At 53.8% G+C, this 15971-nt stretch overlaps 4 protein-coding genes across 4 annotated transcripts; 3 read left to right on the forward strand and 1 right to left on the reverse strand.

Annotated features, from left to right (window-relative positions):
• Positions 1-461: 461 nt before the first annotated feature.
• B0T26DRAFT_133803 (uncharacterized protein) lies at positions 462-3157 on the forward strand. The gene is made up of 2 exons (XM_060433367.1): positions 462-869; positions 938-3157. The coding sequence occupies exons 1-2, from the start codon at positions 603-605 to the stop codon at positions 2990-2992; spliced, it is 2322 nt and encodes a 773-aa protein (XP_060300255.1). The 5' UTR covers positions 462-602; the 3' UTR covers positions 2993-3157.
• Positions 3158-3641: 484 nt separating this feature from the next.
• Positions 3642-4851, forward strand: B0T26DRAFT_640326 (uncharacterized protein; the record flags this gene model as incomplete). Its single annotated transcript, XM_060437224.1, has 3 exons — positions 3642-3748; positions 3887-4182; positions 4391-4851. The coding sequence occupies 3 exons, from the start codon at positions 3642-3644 to the stop codon at positions 4849-4851; spliced, it is 864 nt and encodes a 287-aa protein (XP_060300256.1).
• Positions 4852-7021: 2170 nt separating this feature from the next.
• B0T26DRAFT_133940 (uncharacterized protein) lies at positions 7022-9435 on the reverse strand. The gene is made up of 8 exons (XM_060433369.1): positions 9244-9435; positions 9122-9188; positions 9037-9069; positions 8931-8972; positions 8577-8876; positions 8288-8515; positions 8193-8223; positions 7022-8136 (listed from the first exon to the last, which is right to left on the reverse strand). Exons 2-8 carry the CDS (start codon positions 9154-9156, stop codon positions 7111-7113), a joined length of 1695 nt encoding a protein of 564 aa, XP_060300257.1. The 5' UTR covers positions 9157-9188; positions 9244-9435; the 3' UTR covers positions 7022-7110.
• Positions 9436-11238: 1803 nt separating this feature from the next.
• Positions 11239-11675, forward strand: B0T26DRAFT_133812 (uncharacterized protein). The gene has a single exon (XM_060433368.1). It carries the CDS (start codon positions 11390-11392, stop codon positions 11612-11614), a length of 225 nt encoding a protein of 74 aa, XP_060300258.1. The 5' UTR covers positions 11239-11389; the 3' UTR covers positions 11615-11675.
• The last annotated feature ends 4296 nt before the right edge of the window (positions 11676-15971 follow it).

Genomic DNA, 15971 nt, shown 5'->3' on the forward strand with positions numbered 1-15971 from the left:
ACCTATAGGTATGGAGTACTCCGTAACAATCTTAGCTACGGCCTGTTAAAGATTTCTGCTTCTAATTTCCTAGTTCAAATGGCGAGCTCAGAGGGACTTTGAAGAAAATTAGCATTAAGTTTTCTGAATGCTATTATCCGTATTCCAATTCTTATAGATACCTGCCATCTCGGCAGTCCGAACCTGGGAAGGACCCCTGTAAATGGTGTAAGGTACCTCTTGTAGGTTGTACGGATGTACTACCCCTACTATACTCTGCCGCGTTCTGAATGACAACGTGGAATTTTGGAGGCTGACCAAAGGAGCGTCGGAAACAGCATCCCATCTGGCCCGACCTTTCTGAATTAACACGAATCCCGATCCCGTCCATCACGTCTTTGCCACGGACGACACACGTGTTTTAGCACATTTTCCGAAGCACCTACCTCCCCTTCTACACTAGCAGGTTCCGTTTGGGAGCCATAGGTCTCTCTCCCCTAGGCATGCGCCATCTCCGTCATCTTTGAAAAGGCACAAGGCTGTTCAACATCGCAGAGCGCAAACTGCAGGCCTCCGACACCATCAACTAATCGCGCCTCTGACTCTGTGTGCAGCTGTTCAAGATGGTCGAAAACGAGGTGACGGTTGCGCAATCATCCGCCCAAGCGGAATCGCCCTTGGTTAATCTTCAGATCATGTCGCCTTCGGTTGGTGTCGGCACCCTCAGCTTCTCCGGCGTCCCAGCAACGACTACAGTGCGCCAGTTGAAAGAGAAGATCCGCGAAATGCTGCCATCGCGGCCAGCGGATGAACACCAACGTTTGATTCACAGGGGGAGGCTACTCGCGCGCGAAGCCGACACCCTACAAGACGTGTTTGGGTTGGAAATGGTGTGTCCTTTTGCATCACACTCAAGCCATGGCAACAGCCGACAACTTGCTAACCAGGTCTACGATAGCTCCGCACTGGCGATCACCAAACCCTCCATTTGGTGCTGAGAGACACAGGTGCCGACAACTCCCCTGCACCAACACAAAGCCCCTCTCCAGCAGCACCTATTCATGCCCCCACGCAGCCAACGCCCACCCGCGACCAGAGCCCTGCGCCTAGATTGCCTCCAACCCATACCCATCAGCATCACCGAGCACACAATCTCCGTAGCGGGACCCCAGGCTGGCCGAACCAGATGCCAGGATATGCTGCTCCTCCTGGGTATGCCGTTCCTCCTGGATATGCTGCCCCGCCTGGAATGGCGCACGTGATTCAGCAACACCAGCAATACCAGCAACAGCACCATCAGACCATGGTTCAGTGGATGAACCAGCTGCAACGCGAATCTAACTACCGGATCCAGATTCTTGCTCAGCAACGGAGGGAAAGGGCGGCGATGGGTTTCCCCGATGCTCAGGACAACAACGCCCAAGGAAATGCCGCCGACTACACCGGAGGGAGAAACAGCCCTGCTACAGTGCCAACAATGCAAACAACTACACGCGAGCTTGTTAGTCCGAATGGCCAACACTTTAGAGTGACGGTAAACGAAACCTTTGCCGGTCCCCATAGCAACCATTTTCAGGCCGTAAGCGGACCAACATCCAATCCTGCTGGGCGTGGACCCCTTTCTGCCTCAGATGTTCAGAACATCATTCGCGGGGCAGACGCGACACAGGCTACGCAAAGCATGACCGATGCCATGCACCGTAGTGCCTCGGGAGCCTCCTTGGCGAGTATGGCTAGCCTGGCTAATATCAATGGCCCGATCCAGCCTATCCAACCCGGGGTTACAACACCACTCTATCCCAACATTTCGAGGCATGCGAGCAGGACCGCTACCCCCGACCCTTCGGTGAGATCAATAGGTCATGGACCCGGCTTCATGCCCGCTACCTTTACACAAAGCCAGAGCCAAGCGCACTCCCAGCCGTCCCAAGGCCAGCCAGAAGTATATATCATCTCATCTCCGTCCGGCCCAAGGGGTCTTCTGATCAACGGCCCCTCAGAGATTTATACAACACCCGCATTACGTCTCCCATATCTTCCGGTGAGGGTAACGCCACCGGTCGTACAGCCCTGGCCCGCTCAGGTGCAGATACATCAGCCGCAACCCCAGCACCAGCACCAGCACCAGCACCAGCACCAGCACCAGCACCAACCCCAACACCATCACCATCCACAGCCCCAGCAGAATCCTATCCAAAGACCTTTGCAAGCACACGGCCAGATGCAGCAGGCTCGAGAACATCGCGCAGCTGTTCGCCTCCAACGAGGTCTGCCACCAGGATTTCGACAGATGCCGGCACATCCTAACAACCCTGGCGCTGGGGCGCTAATGGCGGCGGCGTGGCCTCACATCTGGCTGATCGTTAGGTTGGTTGTCTTTGTCTGGTGGTTTACGTCTAATGACCCGAGCTGGTCTCGCTGGCTTACAATGGTGGCCATCGCCATTGGCGTCTTCGTGCTGAACACGGGACTGCTCAACGGGATGGTAAATCAAGCATGGGAGCCGTTTAGGCAGCATCTAGAAGGATTGATTCCTTTGGCTGATCCTAATCGGCGGCCGGACCCTACATCAGCGCCGGCCCCGGGTCCTCTTCGGGATGGAGATGGTGTGGCTGCAGTTCCAGCCACGACACCTCATGCGGCAGATCCGGACCCCGCCCAAGCAGCCGCCAGATTAGTAGCTAACCATAGACATGCAAACACGAATTGGCTAATGGACCAGGTGCGGCGTGTTGAGAGGGCAGGCCTTTTGTTTCTAGCGAGCATTGCGCCCGGTGTTGCGGAGCGCCATATAGCCAACCTCGAGGCCCAAGAACGCGCGGAACGAGAGCGGAGAGAGGCAGAGGAAGCTGCCGCCGCCGCCGCCGCCGCCGCCACTGCCGCTGCAGAGGCAACCGCCTCGCAGAACGGGCTACAAGAAGCCGGCACTGGTCAGGAAAACGAGCAAGATCGAGGTAGAATCCCAGAGGTCCGAAACAGGTTTCCAGAAGAACAGCCCTTGGTTCAGATCTAGGCGCCTGTTGCTTTACGGTTGTCTTGAAACGCCTTTGTACATCTTATCTATCTGCAGGCGGTTATCGCAGGCTTGGTTTCGGAAATTCTCCGTATTACAGCGTTCTTTTTTCTCCTTTTCAAGACTGTAACTACTTGTACGAGCATGGGAGTATGAAGCTGGCTTGCATTCAAGAGTTTTTACTTAGGATTCTCAAGGGATGACTACAAAAAGATTTGATGAAGTCCACTTCGGGTTTACTCTAAGATGTGTTAGTAGGGCAGAGGTCGAACCCGGGGTTGTCTGGAAAGATTGTGATGGCTGTACTGTTTATTTATAATATAGCGCGAAATGAGCGGAACCCAAGTCTCTTGGGGCCGGATATGGCATGTTTTGTATCCCCGCAGCTGTGGTGGTGAGCACCTTGGTGAACCTCGGCTGCCCCGCAAATTGTACATAGAGGTTGGGATGTGCGCTAGGAATGTAAAGCGTGGGGATCCTTGGCTTAGTTCCCAAGGGGACGGAAAGTACCAGCCAGCAACTTGATGTCATTGCCAGAAACACGTCTGTCTCCCCCCTTTTCCCGTCTGTTCTTGGTCACTTATCACTTCGACCACGTCTAGTATTTTTATCCCGTCGTGCCCGCTCAATTAGCTATTGGTGATCTACCATGGCTGACGCGCAGCTCACTGATTTCCCGTCCCTATTCTCTCTGAAGGGCAAAGTCGCCGTCGTTACAGGCGGCTCTCGAGGCCTGGGGCTGACCGCCGCTTCTGCGTAAGCATCTTATTCCTCGTGCCCTTAAGCTATGTGACTACCCAGCCTTATGGCATTTGAGTATGATGAGCAGAGATAAACAAGAAAAGGAAGAATAGACTGGGCTCTCTAGCTGACCCCGGGCCCTTCCCGTCGCAGCCTCCTCCAAGCCGGCGCCAGCAAGGTCTTCATCTCGTCCCGCAAGGCCAACGCCTGCGAAGCTGCGTGCAAGGTCCTGAATGCGCTCCCCAACTTAGCCCCCGGGGCCTGCGCCATCTCGGTTCCCGCAGATAGCGCGACCCTCGACGGCGTCAAGCACCTCGTCGCTGAGGTGGGGAAGCATACCAAGCACGTCGACATCCTGCTCGCCAATGCTGGCGCCACATGGGGCGAGTACTTTGATACCCATCCGGACAGCGCGTTTGCAAAAGTCATGGACCTGAATGTGCGAGGTGGTATGTATCCCTTTCCTTCTTCTCAACGATGGTACTTTTCTTTTCTTTTCTAGTAGTGCCTGTGGGCTGTGGTATTATTACCCCAAGCCGTCTGATTGTCTACCGCAACTTCTCCCCCTTTCGCCGGAAAAAACAAGAACCCACACATATCAACTTTAAAAGGTGGATTTCTTTCGAGACATAAACTAATCACCACGGGCGGACAAAGTGTTCAACGTGATCCGCGAGTTCGCCCCTTTGCTCGAGTCTCGAGCCAGCGTGGCCGACCCAAGCCGGGTAGTAATCACGGCGAGTGTGGCCGGGCTGAGCGTAGGCACGCTCGGCAAGAACGGAACATACGGCTACAGCGCATCCAAGGCAGCTGTGATCCATCTTGGGCGCAACCTGGCCGTCGAGCTGGGGCCGCGGCACATCACTGTCAATAGCATCTGCCCAGGCTTCTTTCCCAGCAAGATGTCCATCGGGCTCCTCAAAGAGGCCGGCGGCGTGGACGAGATTGCAAAGACGAACCCTATGCTGCGCCTTGGTCAGCCCGACGACATCGCCGGCGTTGTCATTTACCTCACAAGCCGTGCCGGGGGTCACGTCAACGGTGCCACTGTCGAAATCGATGGCGGTGCCATGTGGGCTCGGGGTGAGCTCATGTCGGCGGGGAAGGCGAAGCTGTGAGATGGCGGTTGATCGATGGGAAGGAAATCCGTGTTTCAGCAGTTTTGGGACTAATCCGGGACGACACATACGTACTGCCGCATTGCGAGTATGGTATGGACCAGGATGCAGCCGCCATCTGTTTATGCCTCAGCTGGCTTATTGGCTCTGGGACAGCAAATACACTGCTACCCAACTACAGACGCGTACGCACACTATACACTACGACTACTACCAACCCACAGCCCGTCTGTTCGAACCATCTCAGCCCTAGCCGCCATGAAGGGCGCCGGATAGCGGGCGAAGCATGGGGCAGAGACCCGGCGGCTGAGAGTTGACGGATTTGACGATTAGATTCTCCAATCAAGACAACAATGAAGCCATTTTAGTTAGCCGCGTACTACATTTGTGTAATAAATACCCAATGAACTCCGGGATACGAAAATTATTGACAGATGAAAACCTTGGGATCATTTTGTTTTGGACGGACGGGGGAAGAAAACTACCTACCTAGTTAATGCCCCCCCGAAAGCTGAACGTGACCGCGCCTCGCTGCGGGACTGATCTCATAACAGACAGCTACACAGCCGCCCCCCTTTCCCCCCATACGCACAGCGACGCGCGCACTGCCCCCATCACCTGAAGCTAAGTAACCGCCAAGCAGGGGAGCTGAAATGGGGATGGGCCGTCGCATCGTCGCATCGAGGAATCTCGTATACCTCCACCGGCTTGCGATAACCTCTTTCAAATAAGTCATCTTGCCGTAAAACGTAGAATGTGCCCAGAAACGGATTCCCAGCTCCGCCTGCATGTCACTTGATAGATACCTTAACGGGCGTCTAATTTTTTACGCGAAATAGAAGACATTGACCAACAAGACTCTCTAACCAATCGTGGTTCGGCAATCGCGTTGCGACTTCGAATAGTCTTCTGCACGGAGGGAGTATGAGACGCTTGCAACACCACGCACAAGCAGAGGAATACCAAACAATGTCTTATCAAAGCATCAGAAAATCAGGGTTGAATTTCATTATTATTAGTATTAGAAATCCTTAGCCGTGCTTGATTATACTGTGAGTCCACCCATTACTATACCCTTCTTCACAAGAGAAGACAAGGTTAACGAGATCGACAACATCCTAGCAAACGACGTGCCCTCCCTACAGAAGCCCGGCACTTACGTATTCACTTCTCGTCCATTTTGATCTTGCCCAAATCCAGAGCAATCTTGCCTTGCTCATAGACAACAACGCTTTCCACTGTGTGGCCGAGGTCAGGTCGCGACCAACCGACCTCGACACAAAAGATGGGCTTCATATGATAAAGAAATGGCGAAACTATAAGTTCAAAATGCTGAAGATAGGCCAACGCCGCCCAATGCAACCGAGTGGACACCGTAAAGCAAAGAAAACAAAGAAATTACAAAAAAAGCCCTCGTTTTTACCCAGATTGACTCCTTCCAATAAAAACATGAAACAGAACAAAAATAAGCCAAATAAAAACAACAGTCGCTATGCAGTTGGGTATCGTGATCATCCAAAATTCGCGTCCGTAAGGAGTGTCTATGCCGAGAAAAGTTTCGTCATGGGTTGTTCGTCAAAGGAGTGTCTATCAGTTGGGTATATATATCCGAATGATCCAGAAAATGAATGTCTATAGTTTGTTGTGGAACCAGCCGGGTATTGTTAAAAGGAGCGTCATGAGTGGGTATCAAAATCCGTGTTTGCCGGACAAAGGAGCGTGGATGTAATAGGAAAAGTTATTAGGATGGGTTCGTCGCAGTCATAAAGGAGTGTATCAAGCATAATAATGCCTGGAGGGGCTGTCGCCGAGTCGAAGTATGTGACCGTCCAAAGGAGTGACTGATACAATTGCGTCTGTGTCGAAAGTTCAGAAAGCAGCAAGCAGGCGGTAAGGAAATTCGTCAAAGGTCGAAAAAGCAGATATTTGAGATGAGATGGCCGTGCTAAGCCATCGGTGTCTTTCCCTCATCTTGGTCAGCCGGAGGCGCAGAGGCATTGCATTCCGTTTGTTGATAGCCCATAACAGACGGCAGGACCATTGATGGTAATGGCGATTCCGGGTGGGGAAGCATAGAAGCATGGTCAGGACCCCAAAATGGCGAGGGAACAGGATTTGAGAGCGAAGGCTGCAGTGCACTCGGATCCTCGATCGAATGGCGATCGGGGATTCTGCTTAGCAACGAGGATTTCCTGGTCGCCATGGTCAATCACGTTTGCCTCTTTCGAAAGCCGGGCAGACGGTGTGGTGACCAGAGATCTAGATCCACACGGTCTGGGTTGGAGTAACGAACCCGACTCCATAAGCATTGGCACCGCCTAGCATAGATGTGTTGGCAGAAAAGCCCGCGTCGAACTCTTCAGCATCGCTGTAAACAATCGAGGATGCCTCGCCAAAGTCGCCAAAGGTGCTCGAAGCAGGGCTGTACCCTCCGTAGGATGGGCTTGGAATGCTGAGATACTGATGAGCGAAGGGCGATGACAGCTGGAGCGGGCTGATGGCGCTGTTTGGGCCAGCCTCCGACGCCATGATCGACAAATCCTCGGTGCTGTAGCTGAAAGCCAGATTGCCCCCGTAAGGCAGATACTCGGATGCCGTCGTTGGTGGCATAGCCATGGGCGACCCCCCATCCATGTAGAAGTTGGGCGGATCGAACTGCGGGAACGACTGAGTACGAGTGGGCCGGACCCATCCCATGCGAGAGCGGAATTCGCTGACGGTATCAATCGGGAACTCCATGAGAGTGAGAGGCGTCTGCAGATCTCCTTCTAGCTGACCCGATACGTTATTCGAAAAAAGCCGACGGGCAATCTCTTCCACCGGGCCAATTGTCAAGCTCCCGAAGTATGCGGCGCCAATCTCAGGAAAGAGACGTTCCATTAGAAGAGCCACCGTATAGTAGTGGGCGATGATTACCAAGGAGCTTGGAGAACCCTGGGTCTGCTGAAGGTACATGACTGGCAACCAGAATAGCCACGTGCGCAAAGGTCGCAGGCGCTCGAACTGTTGGGCGACCGATAACGTTGGGCTGACTTTGCGAGCGCCCTTCAGGAAACTGATCAACTGAACAACAGACTTTATGTCTTCCCGGTTCTGCTTGAGGTGTATCTCGACCTTCTGCAACTGCTGCAGGGTTCGCTGGAACGCATCGAGATCCTCCTTGGATGGCTGGCTGGGTTTGTGATCAGGCGCGGGCGACGGGGGAGCGGTCGGAAACGTGCTGCTCTCGGCAATGAAGTCGCCAAACTGAGACTCGTCCTTCCAAGGATCCATGGCCTCAATAACCTTTGTTCACATTAGCCTCTGAAAAATCATTCCCGTCAGGGGTTCTCGTGACATACCGATGAGGTTCCTTGCATCAGCTGGGTCCAGCTCCGCCTGTAACCAAGTTAGCCCCAGTCAGATGCGGCCCGGCTAGTTGCATTTTATTGCTTACCAATCTGTAGCTTGCCACGAGAGGACGAGGGATGCGGCGAGGATAGCGTCGGAAGATTCCTTCGAGAAAGTGCCAATTGCTTCCTGGAGGCCCTTCAATGCAATACCGCGATGCTCGTAGGCAATGTTGCCGACCAATGGGCAGTCGGTGAGGAAAGCGATGTGCATTGCAGAGAAGGCCAGCAGGGAATGGAGCACGTATTGGTGTGTCGCACCAATCTTGATAATCCTGGTTCACCAATTAGCAACCTGTCCAAACATTGCAATAATAGATACCAGTACACCCTTACGTTGGAATCTGCCGGGTCCACAGGGTGAAGCCATTGGCACCAATCTCAATCATCTCATGGCTGATCGAGGCGACATGATGAATCAACCTCAGGTCCTCAACCGTCAGGCTCTGAGGGGCCGGGGCTGGATAGATGTTCAGGCTAGGAAACGGGAAAATTCCGGTACGTTGCCACTGATCAATCGTTGCCTCAATCTCGGGAGTCCACATGAGATCCGGCTTGTCGGGGGACCCGGCTCGGTCTTCAGTGACAGGCATGTCATTGTACGGGCAGCGGATCTTGTGCTTCGTACAGTTACGGCTGAGAAAAAGGTTAACGATGGGGCTTAAGGGGATAGGCAAGTGAGACGCATACCACTGCGGGAAGTTCTCGTCACACCTGATATGGCGGCGCTTGCTGTAGACAAGTTAGATTCAAAACCACCCAAGGATTTCTTGACCTAATCGCCAGGCAAACCTACCAGGTTTCGCATCCCTTCCGAGACTTCGTGTGACTAGGAAGAGTTAGCTATGCCTCATCATGAACCTTAGATTAGTAGTGCTCACCTCCGGCGTGGAGGACCGCCACCGGGACCAGCCATTGGAATTAATGGTAATGTAATTAACGAAAGAACTAAAGCACGTAAGCCTCAAGATTGTCAGAATTGGGAAGTTGTCAGGATGCTAACGTGAAATAGAGTCACAGTGAACTCCGTTGAGAGGTAGCGAACGTGGTATGTTGCGCCAGGGAGAGGCGTCTGAGGCCTGGCTCAAGACCGGCAATATATATCGGGGGGCACAAAATCTGTCAACTTGACGATAAACCTCGGGCCGGGCTCTAGGCAAGAGCTCAAAGGCCAGAAGGCGGTGAAGTGAGCCTGGGGGAAGCACTCTGGGATGCGACTTGGATGCCCAGGCGGTGACAGCTTCCTTCTCTCGATTCCTCGATCTTCCCTCTTTCTCCGTCCCCTTGCCCAACAGTAGCGATCGTGATATACTTTCCTGCGTCGGAAAAAGACTAAAAGACTCAAACGAGAGTGTGGGGCGGTAATCTAGGCCTTGTAGTGGAACATCTACTTCGGTTGAACCGGTGGAAGGCGGATAGATGTGGATGTTAATAGAATATCACTGGAGCGAGCGGCGAGTGATACAAAGGCTTCGGCGGGGGGGAGGAGTGTTGGTTTTTGTCTCTAGTCTCCAAACACACAGAAAAAAACAAAAAAAGAAACAAGCGAATGACAGGAGTCGACGAGGACTTCCTTGGGTGAGTTGCAAAAGCGAACGTGAGTGGTGCAGCAGCAGCAGCTACAGGGCTGAATCAGGCGATGATGATGTATTTGGGAGATCAAGAGAAAACCCCCGTTGGGGGGGGGAGCTGCAATGTTAAATAGCACCCAAGACATCGCACTCTGCACACTAAAACGCACAGCCAGGCAGGAGCAACCAGTCGCTGTCAACGAGGCGAACCAGGGCACTTCGATTTTGCCCCATGCGGAAAGAAGGCAGGCCAAGACCCTGCAAAACGCAACATCATGTGCTGACACCACCAAACACCACGAGGGGAGGGGAAGAGCCTATTCCCCTTCAGGCTAGAACTAGCGATAAAAAGAATAATGAAAGACGCCAGCTTCCCCCCCTCTCTTCGCGCTGACGGTGAGAGGGCGGCGAGCCCAACGTCCTGGGACAGCGGGGCTTGGCCTGACGGGAAGTGACAAATGGAGAGATGCGCTGTAAAGAGTGGCATTGTGGCGGGCCGCTAATGTAGAGGCGCGAGCAAAAGGCCATCTTGAGCTGGGGACGTTACAGACCCGCAGAAGTGCATTTTACCGTGCACTGTCGGCGATTCTATTGAGGGTCAGGTCAACAACCTGAGTTCACCGCCCGGTCTCGCACAAAATAAAGCTAGAGACTAAGGAAGGTGTCTCCATGGGACGAGAGAGCCCCTAAGGCTGGGCACATCCGGTCATGTAACATAGTATGGGGCAGTACGGGTCCAATACACTAAGGTACTGCCTAGGGCAGGCATTAGCCTTGAGGTTGTGTGCATTACATACATAGGTACGCACCTTGCAATGTATACAGCGCTGCAATAGTTCTGCACTACTTTACCTAGGGAATTAAACCCTTGAGACTGGAGCCCAAGTGCAGGTAGAGCTGGAGAGTCTTGCTTCGACCTACTTGCAGGATCTCGTGCACTTCGACGGACGGTAGGGTACTACATGCTTAGGCACCTCACGTTATAAGGGAGACGTCGTGTATGACCATCGGGTTCTTACTGTTCTCCGCGCCATGCCAGTCTCTCCATGCTGACGCGCGTGCTCTCAGCTAAGCTGCCTTGAAAGCGCCTGTGAGGTGACTGACGAACCAATCCGACGTATGGACGGATTTTGGGTGTGGGCATGTATATACATATATACGCCGTCGTAAAGCATGACCGTACATTCTCTACACCCCTAGGGCGAACGTGCTTGGGTCTCTTCTGTTTGCACCGTTCAGACCAGCTTCCTCCCGCTTCTACAAGGCCCCCCAGCATGACTATCTTACCTTAGCTAGGTAGGTGGGTTACCTTAGGTAGATAGGCTGGTATGGAAGGCAAGTTTGCCAAAATGGAGGACGTATCTTCGGGCTGTCTAAACAAAGGGACCCTTGGGGCTAGGAGGCGTGATCTCTTATACATAGGAGAACGGGAGCTAAGGTAGGAGGGTACGGACGGATGCTAGTACTGTACTTCAGGCAGGGTCGTTAACTGGACGTCGGCCCTTCAAAGCCAGACCCGCTGGGCTTCGTCGCGATTTCCCACCCGCCCCAGCCGCGCGAGAAGCTCTTGGTTGGGCCATGGTGTCTTTTCACACAGCCTGTGTTCTCTGGGTCTCTGGTGGGTTCGTCTGCAAAGCGAGATGGTGGATGCGGATGAGTGTTATACGGAATACTGGCAGGCCCGTTGGTCTTGGCAACAGGGCCGGCAGGAAACGTGCCGTGGATGACCACTTCATCCCAAGCGCAAGAGGCTGGTTAGTTCTGTATTGGTTTAGCGCCGCCATGCATCTGAACACCGATTGAGGCGGAGCCCCCCCTCCACTCTCTTCCCCTGCTGGCCCATAGACGGGTGGGCAAAAGGTCACGGTTGGCTGCTGCTGACTGACCACGATCCATCAACCTCCAATTCTCAACCTCTCCCCTTTGCCATCTACGGATTTTATCTGCCCACAAAAAAGGCCACACCTGCGATCGGGGACACCTTCCTGCATGAGACTGACGAGACCCACATTTCCGAGCAGACCGTGACAAGAGCGGTTGCACGTTTGTCCCTGTCCCTGTGCATCTGTTTCTGTCTGCTCTCCCAGTGTTTCGATAATGGCAAACAACTCGCATATTCGCTTGTAGTTAACGCCTACCCATGGCCATAGAGGTTAGATCTTGCTGCTTTTATCAGCATCGATTGGCCCACACAAAATATACAGCGGTGACGTCGACGTCCATCCTTCCCCCAGGCATTGAATAAGATTCCTCTTGGGTACTGCGTTGGCGCAGCTGCTGCACGGCGAGGACGGCTTATTACTCTGAGCCTTATCTAGTAATTTAACTGCCTGAAGCGGCGACAGTTGGTGGGATGCTTCTGTGATTGTCAGGAGGGGGCGGGGATGGCGCTGTTGCATTTCGATATTTTGCCTCTTGGGGGCCTTCAACTCCTGCAGTGTATACTATGCTAAGAGCTCCCATCTGACTTCGTGGAAGGCCCGAGGCCTTTGAAGACGCTGAGAAGCGAGGCGGGTGGCTGATTGGTTTGGTTTGGTGTGGTGGCACGCATCCTCAGTTCCATCGCCAAGCGGTATGCACACTGTTTGTGCTTTGCCCTCATTTGTTCGCCTGTATCCCCGTGCATTGTTGACACATGATGGTCTGAGGGCTCTCACCGAGGCGCCTCTTTGCATCTTCCACTGCTCCAAAGTCTAAAGGATGGGCCACCGGCAGTCCGCCTTCCTGCCCACGGGCCGGAGGGGCTCGGCGGGATATTTTGTCGCATGTCATGACAGCTGTCTACTTCAACGATTCTTTTCCGTCTTCGTCACACATGGCAGCCATGCCGCATGTAGGTAAATAAATACACATCTTCCTAATATCTAGGTTGACCGTATAGGTAGGTAGGCAGCAGCTCGCGTGTCCAACGGGGTCTGGCCCAGTAGTACCTAACTCCTGCGGAGTACGGAGCACGGAGCATGGTCTGGGATAACCGGAGTCTCGTCCGGCAGGGTCCCTTTGATATCCTGGGCCGTGAGAATGAAGAGCTACCAAGACCAGTACTAAAGTAACGCTAGGCGATACGAAACGGGAACAAAATCGAGTGGGATTGCAATTGGCTAGGAGCGGGCCGTTGCCACATCGGGTAGTCAGGCCCATGCGGAAACTCTGGCCTGGCTTGCGGCATCTATCGTCGCCGGTCTTGACTCTCGAGGCTCGGAGTTTTTAAGGTCGACATGGTCAGGCCAAAGAGGGCTTCCATTTCAATAATCCATGTAGGCCTCGAATTATGTCATCGATCCCACCGCCAAACAGACGGTGAGGAGCCCTGAGCTTAAAATCGGTGCACACCACACCCACAGTGAGCTATTTTCACCCCCACTTTCACAAGAAAATCCTGCCGAAAATGAACATGAAAGTTGATGGTCGCCATTTACTTACCTCCATAATTAAAAACCCTCACCGGTCATTGACACCAACTGTAGTAAAGTATGGTAGATGAAGCTCACCAAAGAACGAAAACCGTGACCGCAAATAGGCCGAAGGGCTCTCAGTCGGATGGGAGCTCCGCCCCGCCTCGACCCCGGCCTTCGAGCCGTGCTCGCGTCCGAATGGGCAGGGGATTTGGGGTTGTCTCCAAAACCCGTGCTCGGTGCTCGGTGTCGTGCAGGACCCTGGTCGACGCTGCGAGGTGGATCGGGGGTTTATCTGTCAACTGCTGGGTTTGGTTGGATGAAACAGCCGTTTCTCGTGTCCATTTTTGGCCGCCTGCCTCCCGTCTCATGCCCCTGCACTGCCCGCATCATTTCTCCATCCCCTCCTCCTCTTTCTTTGTTCCTGGTTTCCGCAATTTTCTCCTCGTCACCGTCACCGTCACCGTCACCAGCGTTTCCTCCAGAGCACCTGCCCCTGGATTGAAACAAGGGACAAGCTGATATTCTCGGTCATTTGGTTCGAGTGCAAGCAAACATTAGTCAATAGGAAGAGGATGGGAGGCCGCATCGAAGACAGACTCCGGGGTGCTTGCTGGTGTTGTGCACAGCAGGACCTTCTATAAGGTGCGCCCCACCAGCCCGCTTGACGCGCTTTCGCGGCGTTCTGTAATCTGCCCGATAGGTGGGCAGGCTCCAGCATTTTCTCCAGCCTCTGGTCATTCATAATTTCAAAGGGTCTGAGCTCTCCTGTGCCCAGCAGGGCTCAGTACATGTGTGTGTGGGATGGATAAGTTGTAAAGAATGAGAGGGAGGTTGAAGAGGACAGAGGTTTTATCGGCTGCCCTGCGGCCTGAGCGAATTCGCTAGGTCTTCCCTACCATGGTATTCCGAGACGGGCCCAGGGTTACTCCCCGGGACGTCACGGCACCACGTTCCTATCTGCTGCTCATCCGACGACATTCGCACATTCCACAAGCATTCTACAGGCTGCCTTCTTTAGGGATAGCGTGTTTCTATTCTTAAAGTTAACCTTCTCCCTTCCGTCGACAGGCCACCACATCCCTGGTTATGCCAGGACTACCTAAGATGCTAGCGTCACCTGGCACTAGCTTCCTGGGATTACTGGACTTCATTAGTTTTAGCAAACGCACAACCAGCATCATTGCCACACATATTCGGCCGAGCAATTCCCGCCTATCCAAACCGAGAGAATGAGTGCGGTCTTTGCTTTTCTCTTCCGGAGACGGACCAAGAACTCTTAGGCAAGCTGGCCATGACTCGCATCAAGGCCCCGCAAATACAACGTTCCACCCTCCGCCCGCGACTTCCGGCAAAGCGATGCCCATGGCCGTCTACACCGGAGCAGGTTTAGACTACAAACAGCTGCACTGCCTAGTGCCCACAACTAGACATGGAAAGGTCGACACTCCTAGGTACCTAGGTGAGTAAGCCCATTTCGCCGTTTGCTGCAAGGACAGCACGCCGTGCCAGACTCTCGGGATGACGACGTCACCAGCCAATCGTCTATAGAGCATGCCGAGCTTTCACTGTTCGTCGTCTCATAAGTCATCACCAAGGCCCATGTGCTACTATCTCCACCTCGCCGAGGCGGTAGACGTTTAGATGAATCGTGGGCCCTGAACGGCCGGGCAAACATGTGCGGGTTCAGTCACAGTCGAGATTCGACCAAGCCGAGGTTGTTGCTGGTAGCGCTGCGTCGACGATGGCCCAGCGATGGGCCGAGTCGCGGAGGCGCGCATTGGTCCGATGAAAAGGTCCTGTCATGGCCATCACCTGCACAGAGTGCTCACCCCACAGCTGCTTCACCCATCCGTCGCCGTCCACTGCTCCGAGCCCCTCGCCCCATCGACCGAATCCATCGCGCGCGAGCTGCACGTACTACACGGGCTGCGCGCTTCGCACTGTCGCCTATCGTGGGCGACAGACAACCAGCGGACAGGAGCATCCGGCTGGACATGCAGCAGATCGCGTTTTCGGAATCTAGAAAATGCTAGGTTGGGTTCACATGGGCGCCTTCACGCCTTCATACCCTTGCTACCTTACCTGCTCTATGCAAAGCTCTCCGTAGACCAACTCCCGCAAGGTGCCTGGCGAGTGAGCCACGAATATTCCCGCCCAATGCGCTACGCATCATCAGACATTCTAAGGCGTACTACCTCGCGTGGCCGCTCCAGCATCGGACCACAACAGTCCGGCTTCCTCCCTTGCTACAGCGCCTGGTATGCAACTAGGTGGCCCTTTTTGGAACTATGGACAGCTCTCTTCAGTACCGGTGAGATGCTTCTAGGACAAGTTCATCGGCAGCTGAACTGTGTATTCAATAACTTGGTGCAAATACACATTCAACCAGACCAAAGTCAACCATGTGCTGCAGTTGATACAACCACACAGATGAAGTCACTAATCAGTGTAGCACCCTCCCCTCGAGAAAGGCCCTCTTTCCAAGTCTCCGTGATTAGCAATCCCAGCCCAGAGCGCCATCTGGGCCACGACATGGCCTGCCATCCACTTCCATCTCTGTTGCCCAATCCTCAGCCCTTTCCGATCCTCGCTCGTTACTTTGTCTACAGATGCCATGGTGGGACACAGAAGATGAGCGGCATGGGAACTTGGTTAAACTCCTAGGTTCCGAGAGTGGACCGCCACACTAGTTTCCCTAGGACGACCTACACGCCTTAGTCGGGTGCCACTCCCTCCCGAGTAGACTTCTCTTTGTTCTAATT

This window comes from Lasiosphaeria miniovina (genome assembly GCF_030549165.1).
Source record: "Lasiosphaeria miniovina strain SMH2392-1A chromosome Unknown B0T26scaffold_2, whole genome shotgun sequence".
In the NCBI taxonomy this organism is placed as follows: domain Eukaryota; kingdom Fungi; phylum Ascomycota; class Sordariomycetes; order Sordariales; family Lasiosphaeriaceae; genus Lasiosphaeria; species Lasiosphaeria miniovina.